The 14949-nt window shown below is 40.5% G+C and overlaps 1 protein-coding gene across 1 annotated transcript in view; it reads left to right on the plus strand.

The window, feature by feature from the left end:
* The first annotated feature begins 3224 nt into the window (after positions 1–3224).
* Positions 3225–14949, plus strand: part of WDR36 (WD repeat domain 36) — a 42196-nt gene continuing 30471 nt past the window's right edge. Inside the window, exons 1-6 of the mRNA XM_020889511.2 lie at positions 3225–3501; positions 5894–5921; positions 8468–8568; positions 10035–10152; positions 11926–12058; positions 13558–13612. Of these exons, the coding sequence (XP_020745170.1) occupies positions 3340–3501; positions 5894–5921; positions 8468–8568; positions 10035–10152; positions 11926–12058; positions 13558–13612 (597 nt within the window). The 5' untranslated portion in view covers positions 3225–3339. The remainder of the gene's footprint in view (positions 3502–5893; positions 5922–8467; positions 8569–10034; positions 10153–11925; positions 12059–13557; positions 13613–14949) is intronic.

Genomic DNA, 14949 nt, shown 5'->3' on the forward strand with positions numbered 1-14949 from the left:
CAGTCCTCATCCTAAAGGAAATCAGTCCTGGGTGTTCATTGGAAGGACTGATGTTGAAGCTGAAACTCCAATACTTTGGCCACCTGATGTGAAGAGCTGACTCATTAGAAAAGACCCTGATGCTGGGAAAGATTGAGGGCAGGAAGAGAAGGGGATGACAGAGGATGAGCTGGTTGGATGGCATCACTGACTCAGTGCACATGAGTTTGGGTATACTCAGGGAGTTGGTGATGGACAGGAAGGCCTGCTGTGCTGTGGTTCATGGGGTTGTAAAGAGTCGGACATGACTGAGCAACTGAACTGAACTGAATTGACCATTATATCTACTACTGTGGGCAGGAATCCCTTAGAAGAAATGGAGTGGCCATCATAGTCAATAAGAGACTAAAATGCAGTACTTGGATGCAATCTCAAAAACGACAGAATGATCTCTGTTCGTTTCCAAGGCAAACCATTCAATATCACAGTAATCCAAGTCTATGCCCTGACCAGTAATGCTGAAGAAGCTGAAGTTGAACAGTTCTGTGAAGACCTACAAGACCTTTTAGAACTAACACCCAAAAAAGATGTCCTTTTCATTACAGGGGACTGGAATGCAAAAGTAGGAAGTCAAGAAACACCTGGAGTAACAGGCAAATTTGGCCTTGGAGTACAGAATGAAGCAGGGCAAAGGCTAACAGAGTTTTGCCAAAAGAACACACTGGTCATAGCAAACACCCTCTTCCAACAACACAAGAAAAGACTCTACACAAGGATATCACCAGATGGCCAACCGAAATCAGATTGATTATATTCTTTGCAGCCAAAGATGGAGAAGCTCTATACAGTCAGCAAAAACAAGACTGGGACCTGACTGTGGCTCAGATCATGAACTTCTTATTGCCAAATTCAGACTTAAATTGAAGAAAGTAGGGAAAACCACTAGCCATTCAGGTATGACCTAAATCAAATCCCTTATGACTATATAGTGAAAGTGAGAAACAGATTAATGGACTAGATCTGATAGAGTGCTTGATGCACTTTGGATGGAAGTTCATGACATTGTACAGGACACAAGGAGCAAGACCATCCCCAAGAAAAAGAAATGCAAAAAAGCAAAATGGCTGTCTGACGAGGCCTTACAAATAGCTGTGAAAAGAAGAGACGCAAAAAGCAAAGGAGAAAAGGAATGATATACCCATTGGAATGGAGAGTTCCCAAGAATAGCAAGGAGAGATAAGAAAGCCTTCCTCAGTGATTAATGCAAAGAAATAGAGGAAAACAATAGAATGGGAAAGACTAGAGATCTGTTTAAGAAAAATAGAGATCAGAAGGGAACATTTCATGCAAGGATGGGCTCAACAAAGGACAAAAATGGTATGGACCCAACAGAAACAGAAGATATTAAGAAGAGGTGGCAAGAATACACAGAAGAACTGTACAAAAAAAGATCTTCACAACCCAGATAATCACGATGGTGTGATCACTCACCCAGAGCCAGACATCCTGGAATGTGAAGTCAATTAGGAACCATCACTACGAACAAAGCTAGTGGAGGTGATGGAACTCTAGTTGAGCTAGTTCAAATCCTCAAACATGATGCTGTGAAAGTGTTGCACTAAATATGCCAGCAAATTTGGAAAACTCAGCAGTGGCCACAGGACTGGAAAAGGTCAGTTTTCATTCCAATCCCAAAGAAAGGCAATGCCAAAGATATTTCCTTAACCTTTTCTAAACCTTGTTCTAGCCTGGATTTGGCACTAAACACAGTGGGAACTGGACAAATCGTTTATCCCCAATGAGTTGATGTCCTCAGGTGTGAAACGATAATGTTTGCCCTAAATTTCTCACTGCCTCTATCTGAGGGTCACAGTAAGATACTCATTGCACAGTGGCTCAGTCCCGTCTGACTCTTTGTGACGTCATGGGCTGCAGCGCGCCAGGCCTCCCCGCCCATCACCATTACCCAGAGCTCGCTCAAACTCATGTCCATCCAGTCTGTGATGCCATCCAACCATCTCATCTCTGTTGTCCCCTTCTTCTCCTGCCTTCTCTCTTTCCCATTATCAGGGTCTTTTCCAATGAGTCGGCTCTTCGCATCAGGAGTATTGGAGCTTCAGCATCAGTCCTTCCAATGAATATTCAGGACTGATTTCTTTTAGGATGGACTGGTTGGATCTCCTCGCAGTCCAAGGGATTCTCTAGAGTCTTCTCCCACACCACAGTTCACAAGCATCAGTTCCGCATTCAAATCATCAGCCATGGGTATTATCAAAGGCTTTGTGAACTGTAAAGTTCTGACCAGGAAACTTTTTCCATTTTCCCCACAAACTGCCAATATGAACAGAAGACTTTTTTTTACAATGATAAACACAGCATCTGCATTGTACACAATTTATAACATTCTTAACGTTTACCTGATAATTAAAACCATTTGTACATATTTCTATGGCTCACAGGTAAAAAATTAATCCATTAATATTCCAATTTAGATTTTACCTTAAACAACTCTGTAGAATACAAACAAAAACATTTTTTACTATGGCAAATTTCAATTTCATACGGAAGCATAAGAGCAGCATTACGATCTCTCACACAGCCATTCCCCAGATTCAACAATTATCAGTCTTTAATACAAACGTATAAAAAAACATGCAGGTCATATAAATCCTGCACTGCATCTCCAATTATTTTGAAAGCAAATTCCCAAATGTATAATTTTATCCATAAACACTTATCTCCACAAGATAAAGGCGTTTAAGAAAATGAGCGTCGCTCAGTCGTGTCCGCCTCTTTGCGACCCCATGAACGACACAGTCCCTGTTATCCTCCAGAACACTGGAGGGGGCAGCCGGTCCCTCCGCCCGCGGATCTTCCAGACCTAAGGATCGAGCCCGGGTCTCCCGCACTGCCGGCGGACTCTTCACGCCGAGCCACCGGGAGGCCCCGGGCATTTAGAAACGTGCCCCAGCCGCAGTCGGATTAGACGTGTCCGTCCGGAAAGCCTGGAATAAGACTTCCACGTCCCCTCACTCTCCCGCCCGCCGGGCTTTCCCACTCAGCCCCGCCCAGGCCCGCGGGAAATCTGCAGCAGTGTCTGATAGTCCGGGACAGCGGAGAACGCCCTCACATTGCGCTGGGGCCGCGGAACCCAAGTGGTGACTCCCCTTCGCGTCCCGCGGGGAGCTACTTTTCAGCTGCACCGAAGACAGCCTCCGTTCGCTCGATTGGCAGCGAACACCGGAAGCGTTAGGGCGCCGGAAGCGCCGGCCGATGGTTGTACCGCGCGAGACGCGCTGACGGGCCCGGGCGCGCGGTCTCCCAGAGACTGGAGGCGTGAGGCAGCCGTCGGCGGTCGCGATGGAGCGGGGACCGGGCGAACGTACCGCCAGCGCCCTTTTCGCGGGGTTCCGGGCCTTGGGGCTCTTCAGCAGCGACATTCCCCACGCGGTGCGATTCAGTGCCCTGAAGCGCCGGTTCTACGTGACCACGTGCGTGGGCAAGAGCTTCCACACCTACGACGTGAGTGACCCGGGGTCTCGCCGCCCTCCGCGCTGGCCGTCCGACTGCGACGAGCCCCGGCGGCGGTCCGGCTGGGGGAGGTCCCGGAGAGCATCGCAGTTCAGCGCAGTGTTGGAAACAAATGCGGTGAAGGAAACTGCTCCCCCGCCCCCTTTTAATTAGAAAGAGTTGTAAGCCATCTCTGTGCAGTTCCTGACGAGAATCGCGTTAAAGATGCGGGCTAAAATACACTGGGATAACTGGGGAGGGTGAGATTAGTTACGGTTTAGGCGACTGTCCACATTTGATAGCAGACTAATTTCCCTAAACTTCCCCAGCACCTATTTTCTGCCACCATGACAAAGTTCAGAGGTGCCACATCCTCTAAACCTTGCAGCATTTCTTTCCAAGAAGAATGTTCGTTAGTTTGTACCACCCTTACATGGACTAGGAGACTAAATCTCAGAAAAAACTGTTACTTGCCCAAGGCCTTCCTGCGTGTCACTGATGGGTTTTCCTCTAAAATACGTTATCAATCTTTGAAATGCCTTTTGTTGCTGTTTCCTTGTTTCTTTTGTCTTCTCCAGATGAAGGTATGCTCTGTGAAAGGTGGGGCCTTACTTGAGGAGGAGGTTAAGACTAGTTGGTGTTAATTAAGCACTTTTCCTGGAACGTGGGTTTGGGTAGACGCCGGGAGTTGGTGATGGACAGGGAGGCCTGGCGTGCTGCGATTCATGGGGTCACAAAGAGTCGGATACAACTGAGCGACTGAACTGAACTGATGTAAAGTTGTACTTGTAGAAAATATAAGCTTTCCTTGAAGGACTGTGAAAATCAGATGGATTGTTAGCAAGAAGAACTGGTTGTTGGTAGCAGATAGAATTAGTGGAAGAGCAAGTGAGGAATGAAAGCGAAGGCCATCTCCAAGATGCAGACGGTGTTGGTGATAGCACCTAACACTTATTGACCATTTACTGTATGACTGACTCCATTCTAACTCTTCACACATATTTTACTCATTGAATCCTTAAAATAATCCCATAAAATTAGGGACCTGTTTTAATCCTTAATTTATAGGTGAGGAATTTGAAGCACTAGCGGTTGAGTAACTTTCTCATGGCTGGATCAGTAACCATAGGTTGAGGCCCACAAATTACAGCCTGCAAGCCAATTCTGCCAACATTTTGTTTTTGTACGACCAATGACATATTTATTTGTTTTTTTCTGTGTTCTGTGTTTTGTTTCTGTGTCTGTGTTTATTTTAATATGAGCATAGTCTCCAAGTGAAATTTGATAGTAGTGGGATGTAGTACAGTCAGATTTTTGAGTGGGATGGAGACATCCATCTACTCTCAATTAAGATGTGTAGATTATTTAATTCATCTTCAAGAGCACTTTTAGTCTTATGCTGTCACTTTCTTGAATTCCTCCTTATACCCTTCTGTGCTCTATGCTTCTGAGCTAGATGGTTTTGATGTTTTTAAATGGCCGGGGAATAATCAAAGGAAGAAGAATATTTCACAGCATGTGACAGTTTTAAAGATTATAATTATATATCCATAAATTTATTGGAATACAGTCATGAACATTTTTTTTTTTACCATATGTGGCTGCTTCTGTGATATATTATCAGTTGAGTGATTGCAACAAAGACCACACAGATTGCAAAGCCTTAAAACATGCATTGCTGCTGCTGCTGCTAAGTTGCTTCAGTCATGTCCAACTCTGTGCGACCCCATAGACGGCAGCCCACCAGGCTCCACTGTCCCTGGGATTCTCTAGGCAAGAACACTGGAGTGGGTTGCCATTTCCTTCTCCAATGCATGAAAGTGAAAAGTGAAAGTGAAGTCGCTCAGTCATGTCCAACTCTTCCGACCCCATGGACTGCAGCCTCCCAGGCTCCTCTGTCCATGGGATTTTCCAGGCAAGAGTACTAGAGTGGGTTGCCATTGCCTTCTCCTAAAATATGTATTACATGACCCATATACACTGATGAAATAGTAGAAAATATAAGCTTTCCTAATAATGAGAATGGGTTTCCCTGGTGGCTCAGACTGTAAAAGAATCTGCCTGCAATGCAGGAGACCCAAGTTCGATCCCTGGATCAGGAAGATCCCTTGGAGAAGGGCATGGCTACCCACTCCAGTATTCTTACCTGGAGAATTCCATGGACAGAGGAGCCTGGCAGGCTACAGTCTATGGGGCCTCAAACAGTTGGACACAATTGAGCGACTGAACTGAGCGACTAATCGGCTAATAATGAAAATTAGTATCATCAGTAAGTGTCTTTTTAAGGAAGGACTACATAGCACATTTATGTATGAGGTTAGAGCTTAATCTTTACGTGCTAGCTTATTATAATAATTTTTTTGTTAGTAACAATTTAATCATTTGTTCTCTTTCTTTAAAACAGGTTCAGAAACTTAGTCTGGTTGCAGTAAGTAAGTATAGTCTTTATCCTGAATTTGTGCGTGTTTAGTATATTTTAACATTCTTTTAAAATTTTGACTTAAATTTAAAAATTGTGAAACATAAAGACTTAGATATGTATTTATGGTAAACGTACATAGCTAACAAAAATGTCCAGGACAGGATTGTTTGTCACTTACAGTTGTCATTTCTCTTAGGTCTTCTTTAAACTAATTCATTTCTTTCTTTGTGGTTTACAACATTGATATTTTTAGAGTAGTGTAGGCTCGTCTTTTAAAAGAATATTCTTCAATTTGGCTTTTTCTGATACTTCCTCATGATTAGATTCAGTTTCTGCAGTGTTGCAAGAGTAACAAAGAAATGATGCTGAATTCTCAGTGAACCATATCAGGAGGCACATGCTATTGGTTAGTCTTTCTCCTGGAAGTGAAAACTTTGATCATTTGGTTAAGGTGACATTTATCAAGCAGCTCCTTTTAAAGACTTGCCCTTTGTACCTAATAAATGTAGTAAGTGCATTTGGTAAGATACATTGAACGTGAAAGTGAAATCACTCAGTTGTGTCCGACTCTTTGCGACCCATGGACTGTAGCCTACCATGCTCCTCCGTCCATGGCATTTCCCAAAGAAGGACACTGGAGTGGATTGCCGTTTCCTTCTCCAGGGGATCTTCGTGACCCAGGGATCGAACCCGGGTCTTCCTCATTGTAGGTAGACGCTTTACCGTCTCAGTCGTCTCAGTCTCAGATGTCTCGGATGGTAAAGCATCTGCCTACAATGCTTACTTCTTGGAAGGAAAGTTATGACCAACCTAGACAGCATATTAAAAAGCAGAGACATTACTTTGCCAACAAAGGTCCGTCTAGTCAAGGCTATGGTTTTTCCAGTGGTCATGTATGGATGTGAGAGTTGGACTATAAAGAAAGTTGAGCACCAAAGAATTGATGCTTTTGAACTGTGGTGTTGGAGAAGACTCTTGAGAGTCCCTTGGACTGCAAGGAGATCCAACCAGTCCATCCTAAAAAAATCAGTCCTGGGTGTTCATTAGAAGGACTGATGTTAAAGCTGAAGCTCCAATACTTTGGCCATCTGATGTGAAGAGCTGACTCATTAGAAAAGACCCCAATGGTGGGAAAGATTGAGGGCAGGAGGAGAAAGGGACGACAGAGGATGAGATGGTTGGATGGCATCACCAACTCAACGGACATGGGTTTGGGTGAACTCGGGGGGAGTTGGTGATGGACAGGGAGGCCTGGCATGCTGCAGTTCATGGGGTCGCAAAGAGTCGGACACGACTGAAATGAACTGAACAATGAGGAAGACCCGGATTCGATCCCTGGGTCGTGAAGATCCCCTGGAGAAGGAAATGGCAACCCACTCCAGTACTCTTGCTTGGGAAATCCCATGGACAGAGGAGCATGGTAGGCTACAGTCCATGGGGTCGCAAAGAGTCAGACATGACTGAACAACTTCACTTTCACTTTAAATAGTCTTTACTGTTCAAAGTTTCATGTACTGCTGACTATCATTTAGTGGTGATTCTCACCTGAGTTATTAGGATGATTATCAAATAGCGATTTTCTGATTCTATCATTCCATTGTAAGAAAGAGTTTTCCTTTTTCCCACATGTTGATATTTTTTTGCAATGGAAGAATTTTTTTTTTTAACTCTTATAGAATGAAGAGCTTGCCAGGACTGAGAGATTCTAGTTTCACCATCAAATGTGATCTTTGTAAGAAAAACAGAGCTATATGGATTTAGAGTGTATGTCAGATAAACTTAATTTTTTAAAAAGATTATAGAAGGCTGTAGAAGGGCAATATTAAAGTGAATGATAAACCTATAAAAATAGAATAACAGCAGGAAAGATACTTAAAACAATTCTCTGTATTTTAACGGTCCTGCCCCCAAAATGGGAAATAAAAAGTAAAAACCCATGTGACCATGGTAGTGAGAGAGGAATCAAGAAATCCTGTTATGAAAAATGGCTGGAGGTGATAGGCATGTTTACCTTGGAGAAGACTTAAGTGAAAACCGTATTATTCACTTGAAAGGGTCAGCATGTAGAATATCATATGGAATTTTTTTAAGTTACTCCAAACGATGGAGTTAAAGAGTTCTCAGTTTTGACCTAGTTTTAAAATGTTCTGAAGTTGTTAGGAGCTTGATGTTGCTGAAGGCATTCACATGGAGATTAGATGACCATCTGCCAGAGTTTTGTGTATTTAGCGAGGATTTTTTCCCCCAAATAACCTCAAAAAGCTTCTCAATTCTTTAGGATTATGTCCTTGTGTCTGCAGATACTGGACATTAATTCTCTTAGGGAAAGTCAAGGTGATGTCATATTTTCAATGTGATTGTTATTATTAGATGTCTAAAATAACACTGAAGTTTAAATTTTATGCTCTGATTGTCACACATACATATTTTTAAATTATAAGAAATGAAAGATGTTACATGCATAATTAAAGTTTGTATTTGTTCCACAATCTTAAATACCTTTATTTCTTAAAAAATATGTTTAATTTTTTTCATTTTATATTTCTTTTTTTCCAGGTAACTCTGTCCCACAGGACATCTGCTGTATGGCAGCTGATGGGAGGTTAGTCTTTGCTGCTTATGGGAATGTTTTCTCTGCATTTGCCCGTAATAAAGAGGTTTGTATCTTTGAACTATTTTGTCTTTTGCAGTCAGTGATCGATTGTCATGGTAGTGGGAGGGAACTTTAATGTTGCTCTTCTTCATCTGAGACACTCTCGACGTGTTTTTGTTTGTTTGTTTTTTATTGTATATTCAGTCTGCTGGAGGAAGAGAAAGTTAATTTCATCAAATTTTCATAATCAGTTAAAAGTGATGCTTTAGTTCAGTTTTCTTTGCCTGGGATCAACCTTAGAATCATTTGGGACAGCTTTTTTGTTTCCAGCCAGGTCCCATCTCTGGAGTTGTCTACTTTGCTTATTTGGTTGGGGTAGGATTCAGTCAAGAGTATTTTGAAAATATTTTCCTAGGAGAGTCACATCTGTGCCACTGCTTTGTGTGGGTTGATTTCTTCGTTATGAACACCGTAGCCCATGACTCATCTTCTAAGACCGGGGTGCTTGTTGCCTCCGTAGAAGAGGCTAGGTCCTCTGCTGTCTCTACTAAGGGAGGAGCTTGTTTTGTCTTAATCTACTCATTGATTTCTAAGTTTGTCCTGGGATGACTAATTTGAGAGATGACCTGGCGCTCGTGGTCCAGAGTGAAAGGGAATGTGGCCATGGGGATGGCTAGATAGCCAGGTGATGGAATTACTGTACTTCTCAAAGTCTGACTCAGGTTAATGATGTTTGTTCCTAGTGTTTTCCATCATCTCTTCCCATGGCAGAGGAAGGCAACTTAAAGTCCTTTAATGGGAGTTTTTGTTTTGACAGTCAGTAAAAGTTTTTTTCTTTTTAGAGAGTCTGGGTCCTTTTTTTGTTCAAAATATTGCAGTTTGTAGGTTTTCCTGGGAGATAAATGTACAAATTAGGAGTCAAAAGGTATCAGAGACTATGAACTGTAGGAAACTGTTACCATCCCTAGGGCCAGAGGGAGGAGGAGAAGAAATAGCGTTCTTGGGGCCTGGTGAGAACTGAAACCATGGGGGAAGAGGCTGTAATTAGTGAGGGTGCAGCTCCTGCTGTCAGGGTAAAAATGTCTGTGTCCAGACAGAAAGCTGTAGGGAGGAAGTATCCTATATCACCCTCCCTTGTCTTCTGTGGAAGCCAGCTGGTGCTCGCCATAGAGGTCAGCCTTCTAGAACGTTCCGCGTCTCTGGAATGCATGGAGTTGTGCCGGTTGGGTTGGCTGAGGGACCCAGCTCTTTGCATGCCTTCTCCCTAAGCTTGGTTGGAAAGCTGAGCCTCAAAGATCTCATTTCTGTGTTCCTTGCCCATGTTTCCTAATTGGACTTGCTGGGGGAACAGGTGAAAATGTGTGATTCCTTGCTATTTGGTGATCTAACCTTGGGTAATCGAAAGTTGGACATTTCTTAATGTGAGCATCTTCAGGATTTGCGTGGGTTTTTTTTTTTTTTGTTGTTAATATGAATAATATTACATGATGAATGAATAATTTGAAATTCTTTTGAATTTTGACATTGCAGGTAGTACATACCTTTAAAGGTCATAAGGCAGAAATCTGTCTTTTGCAACCCTTTGGGGATCATGTTATCTCTGTTGATACTGACAGCGTTCTTATTATTTGGCACATATATTCGGAAGGTAAGATTTAACCAATTTATTGCTTTATCTTGGAACAGTATGTGTGTAGCTAAAATATCTCTATAAGGATGACTTCTATACCAGAGATTTCACATGTAAGCAATAAAAAATTTTTAAGAATCTTTAATGTGTGTAAGGAAAAGGGTTCTAAGTAAAAAAAATTGCTAAGCAGTTTTAGTTAGCTAGTTGAGCTGTTTATAATGCTTTGCATTATAGTTCTCCAAGTTTAATGACATGTGATATTTTCTCTGTGTGGTGAATTTTGGTGTATATTTACACTTGAGTAATACTTGCTTTGTATTTTCAACTTTTGTAAGTGAGATTGTAAAGATTGCAATAGTAAACTTGAAGATCCAGTCATCTGAAGGAAAATAAACATCCTTTTTTCTAAGAATGTGAGTCAGTGTCCTTTAATTGTGATTTTTTTAAACAGTGTTACTGAGCTATGTTTATAAGGCCGTGTTATCACCAAAGGTTAGAAATTTATCACCAGAATAACCCCAGCTTTCGTCAGGTAAAAGACTGTGGGGTCTGTCGTGAATTAAAGTGTTTAAGTTTTTTGATCTGTGTGCATTTTTAGCATTTGTTACCTCTTGATTAACTCATTTTTTTAAGGTAGTATGTTTATTTTTAGTAAAAGTCTTAGGGATTGCCCTCCTGGCAGTCATTCCATGTTCTTGTTAGATTAGCCACTCTTGTTTTTTCTCTGCTCAAGTGGAGGGAACAGAATTTCAAACATAGTCCCCATGCAGATGGATATTCAGAGACCTTTTATGAAGTTAGAGCATCCGACTCTACCAAGTCAGGCCCTAACAGCAGGAGCTCAGCCAGCTCTCCGTTGCCACCGATACCCAGCTTCTGTTACTCTTGCGGCAGCACAGTGTCTTCAGGGAGCGGTCTGTAGTGATCTCAAGTGAGACTGCTAGCTACAAACAGAGGCAGGAGTCTTTTAAAATAGTATTTAAGAAAAAGATTCTACACTTCTCGTCGTTATCTATGCTCTTTAAACTGGGGTACACGTACTCCTGGAGTGTGCAGCAGCCAGATAGAATGAAACTAAAGTTTAAGAGAAGTGTTTGTTCTCTGATACTCAAGTTCATTGGGAAATTAAGTGAGAAAGTGTTTTCATCATAGATGAACTGTGAAGTAGAAAACAAAATTCACACGTAGGAATTTTAAGCATGTGATGTTTCAAAAAATGTTTTGATCTTGCAGCAAAAGACAGCAGGTTGTGCCATTTTCCACTCAACAGGGCTGCAAGTTCTTTTCCTCTCCTCTGTTTGAGGGTCTCCTGTGTAAATGTGAGAAGGCCTATTTTTAGTTTCATTTAAGTTTGCCTCTGACTTTTTACATGTTTGAGGAGCTGATCAAGCTCTTCAGATATTTGCTGCTTCCCTCCCATGCACTTCATTCGGAACATTAGCTGCCTCTTGATTAAATTATAAAATGCTAAGTCTGATCCCTAGTGTCATTTTTTTTTAACTCTTTTATTTTCATCCTGTAAACCAGTTTGGCAGTGAGTAAAATTTTAAGTAGGATTGATATTAGAACTTTTAGAAAATTCTTGACAATCTAAGTAAATTTGCAAGTCGCCCCTCATCACATTTGTTTAATTTCTCAGGGAATGTTTATTAGTTAGTATATGTCTTTGATTTATATTAGTACATAAATCTTTGATATGGTAGATTTTAAGTGCTAAATATATGGGTGTATGAAAAATATTTTAAAATAAACTTTTATTTTATGTATTATTTATAACCTTTACTTTTGTAGAAGAATACCTGCAGTTGTCTTTCGATAAGTCAGTATTTAAAATTTCTGCAATTTTGCACCCAAGTACCTACTTGAATAAAATACTTCTTGGCAGTGAACAAGGAAGCCTCCAGTTATGGAATGTAAAATCCAAGTAAGCTCTGTATTTATAACATAAGTGATTCCTACCTTATCCTCATCTATTACTCCCTAAAGCATTCTTAAGTCTCTCAATTCTCCTTTCCTTTATATCTTTTTTGGAGGGTTTTCAGTAAATATACCTGTTCCTGGGGTTGTTACTCGTGGAATCACATATGTGAAAGCTGGGAATGGTCCTGGAACATGGTAGGCAGCTTCATAAATGCTCATTAAAAACTATATACTAATAACCTTAGTCACTGTAAAGAATTCATAAAACTGTAATGAAGGCTTTAGTACACAAGATCATTGAGTTCGTCACTAAACAGCTTCTAGTTCTCAATAAACTAAAACATTAGATGGCGACACAAATCAGTGTTTATTTAGTGCTAGCATTTAGGTATGGTTTTCAGGGTAAAAGCATATTCATCTCCAAGCATAAACATGATGAATGTCTGTAATACTGTTAGTATAGTTAGGGGGCTAGATAAATGACGGTGCGCACCTCTGCCTGTTATTTACACACTTATCCAGAGAAAAGAGTGGCAGCTCACTTTTCTTTGTATAATCATTAAAGGAGCAATCAGAAATGTTTGACCATCCAGATTTTCCTTTCCAAAGCCCTTACAAATTCGAAAGGGAAAATAAGATTTTCAGAGGTTTAATGTTTATCCTATTAGTTATTAGTTTTAAATCAGTGTTTCTGTTCAACTTAGCAAATTTCATTGACTGCCTATTCTGTAATAGGCTGGGAAATAATGACGGGAATATTCTCTGACCCAGGGTTATCTCTTTAGGTTTTGTGTGAGAGTGACCTAATCTGTGCCTAAAGAATTTAAAATATGAATTAATATTTTATTGTCATTATAACAATCTCAGGTATCTCTGCTCTATAAACTATCATTCATGGCTTGATTCTGAAATTCAGAGCAGCATCACTGTTGTCATGTAACATACAAGTAGTCTTGTCAGTTCAGTTCAGTTCAGTCACTCAGTCATGTCTGACTCTTTGTGACCCCATGAACTGCAGCACGCCAGGCCTCCCTGTCCATCACCAAGTAGTACTCCTTTTTTGTATTAAGTTTCTGGTATCACACTGTAGTAAAAAGTGAGATCTGCCTGTATTCTAAGATTTTATTTTAAATTGTATCTGTCATATAAAATAGTTTTTACTTATGTATTTTTATCTTTCTCTTTTTAATTTCTCCAAGAGACTGCATAGTATCATAGTTCTTAGCCGTTTAGGATCTGAGTCTGGGCTCTGTCAATATTAGCCTTGTAATCTTAGCTAAATTTTTTTATGTAATTAAGTTTCTTAGTTTCTTAATCTGAAAAATGGTGCCGTTTACCTCATAGCATTATTTTGAGTATTAAATAGATTAATATACCTACTTGGAACAATGTGGGGCAGAGTAAGAACTTAATTAATAGCTACTGTATCATTTTTTAATATGTAGTTAATTTTGTTTTTCTCCCCCCCAAAAAAATGGCTTTCAACTATTTTTCCTTTTGTAGTAAACTTCTATATACATTTGCGGGATGGAAAGTTGGAGTGACAGCGCTTCAGCAGGTTAGTATTTTTCTGTTAAGTTAGATAAGATATGAAGGCAGTAGTAGGGGCCAACCAACCGCATTTGTGGACCTAAAGACAAAATCATGTAGAGTCTAGTTTTTTTTATAAATATTACCCTGAAAAACAATGTTTTAGAAATAGAATTGAAAACAATGCCTTTGTCTATAAATATTTGTGGAAACCTTTTTGCCTGGAATTAGTCTCTTAATTCTGTGGTTGGCATGAATCCATGTTTACCAATCATTTTGTAAGCATATAGAGTCCAGTGCCTTGGTCAGAATGGAGATAAGGTTTTTCAGTGAAGCAAGGGAGTTTGTAGGTCATACAGAGAACTTTGTCAGTGTGTTGAGATTTGTAACTTGAGCTAGTCGGTCTGTTTGGTTCAGTTCAGTCACTCAGTCGTGTCCGACTCTTTGTGACCTCATGGACCACAGTATGCCAGGCCTCCCTGTCCATCACCAACTCTTGGAGTTTATTCAGACTCATGTCCATTGAGTCAGTGATGCCATCCAACCATCTCATCCTCTGTCATCCCCTTCTCCTCCTACCTTCAATCAGTGCCCAGTGTTAATTGTTTATTAGATGCTGGACTCTTCCAGAAATAACTGTTTTTTGTCTTTATGAGTTTGTAGAACTGTATGTCTGAATGGCTGTATTGCTGCAAAGAACCTTACATGTTGGACATGCATACAGGCCATGTACCTTATTTTTCCAAATATCCATTGCCTGTACCTGCTCGGTTTATACACATTCCTCATTTTCTCACTTCTATCACCTTGCTCTGCTTTTACCTACCCAGAAAATCCCAAAGGTGATGATTAGGTTCTTTGAGGGCCAGCCATCATATTTGTTTTAGTATCACCAGCTTCTACACAGGGTCTCATGAATAGTAGTGACTTGATGGCAAATTAATTACGTTTAGCCTGATTCCATTTTGTATTGGTACTGGACATTGATTTTCTGTTCTTAAATACAAAAACATAGTATAGAGTCTGTATGTAATACTGTTGTATAAAATGAAGATTAAAATCATAGACTAACAGACTAATAGTATAACCTGTTTGCCTTTTAACATGGGTTATAGGTTTTCCTTGTATTCTTTGGATAGACCATTCTTCGCTTCCTTTGTAGTTGGCCTTTTATGTTGCCATGCATATGGTGAACCTTTATATGTTGTCTAAGAGTTGTCTCTTCTTTGTTTCCATTCAGGCAATAATGATCTGTATTGATTTCACATATCAGCTTCTATGTATTACGGCTGTTTTCTTAGCAAGTTAACTATGTTTGTGGGTGGGGAAGTGATGATGACTACCAGACTGAAGCTGGGAAGTAAT

The sequence above is a fragment of the Odocoileus virginianus genome, unplaced genomic scaffold (genome assembly GCF_023699985.2).
Source record: "Odocoileus virginianus isolate 20LAN1187 ecotype Illinois unplaced genomic scaffold, Ovbor_1.2 Unplaced_Scaffold_8, whole genome shotgun sequence".
In the NCBI taxonomy this organism is placed as follows: Eukaryota; Metazoa; Chordata; class Mammalia; order Artiodactyla; family Cervidae; genus Odocoileus; species Odocoileus virginianus.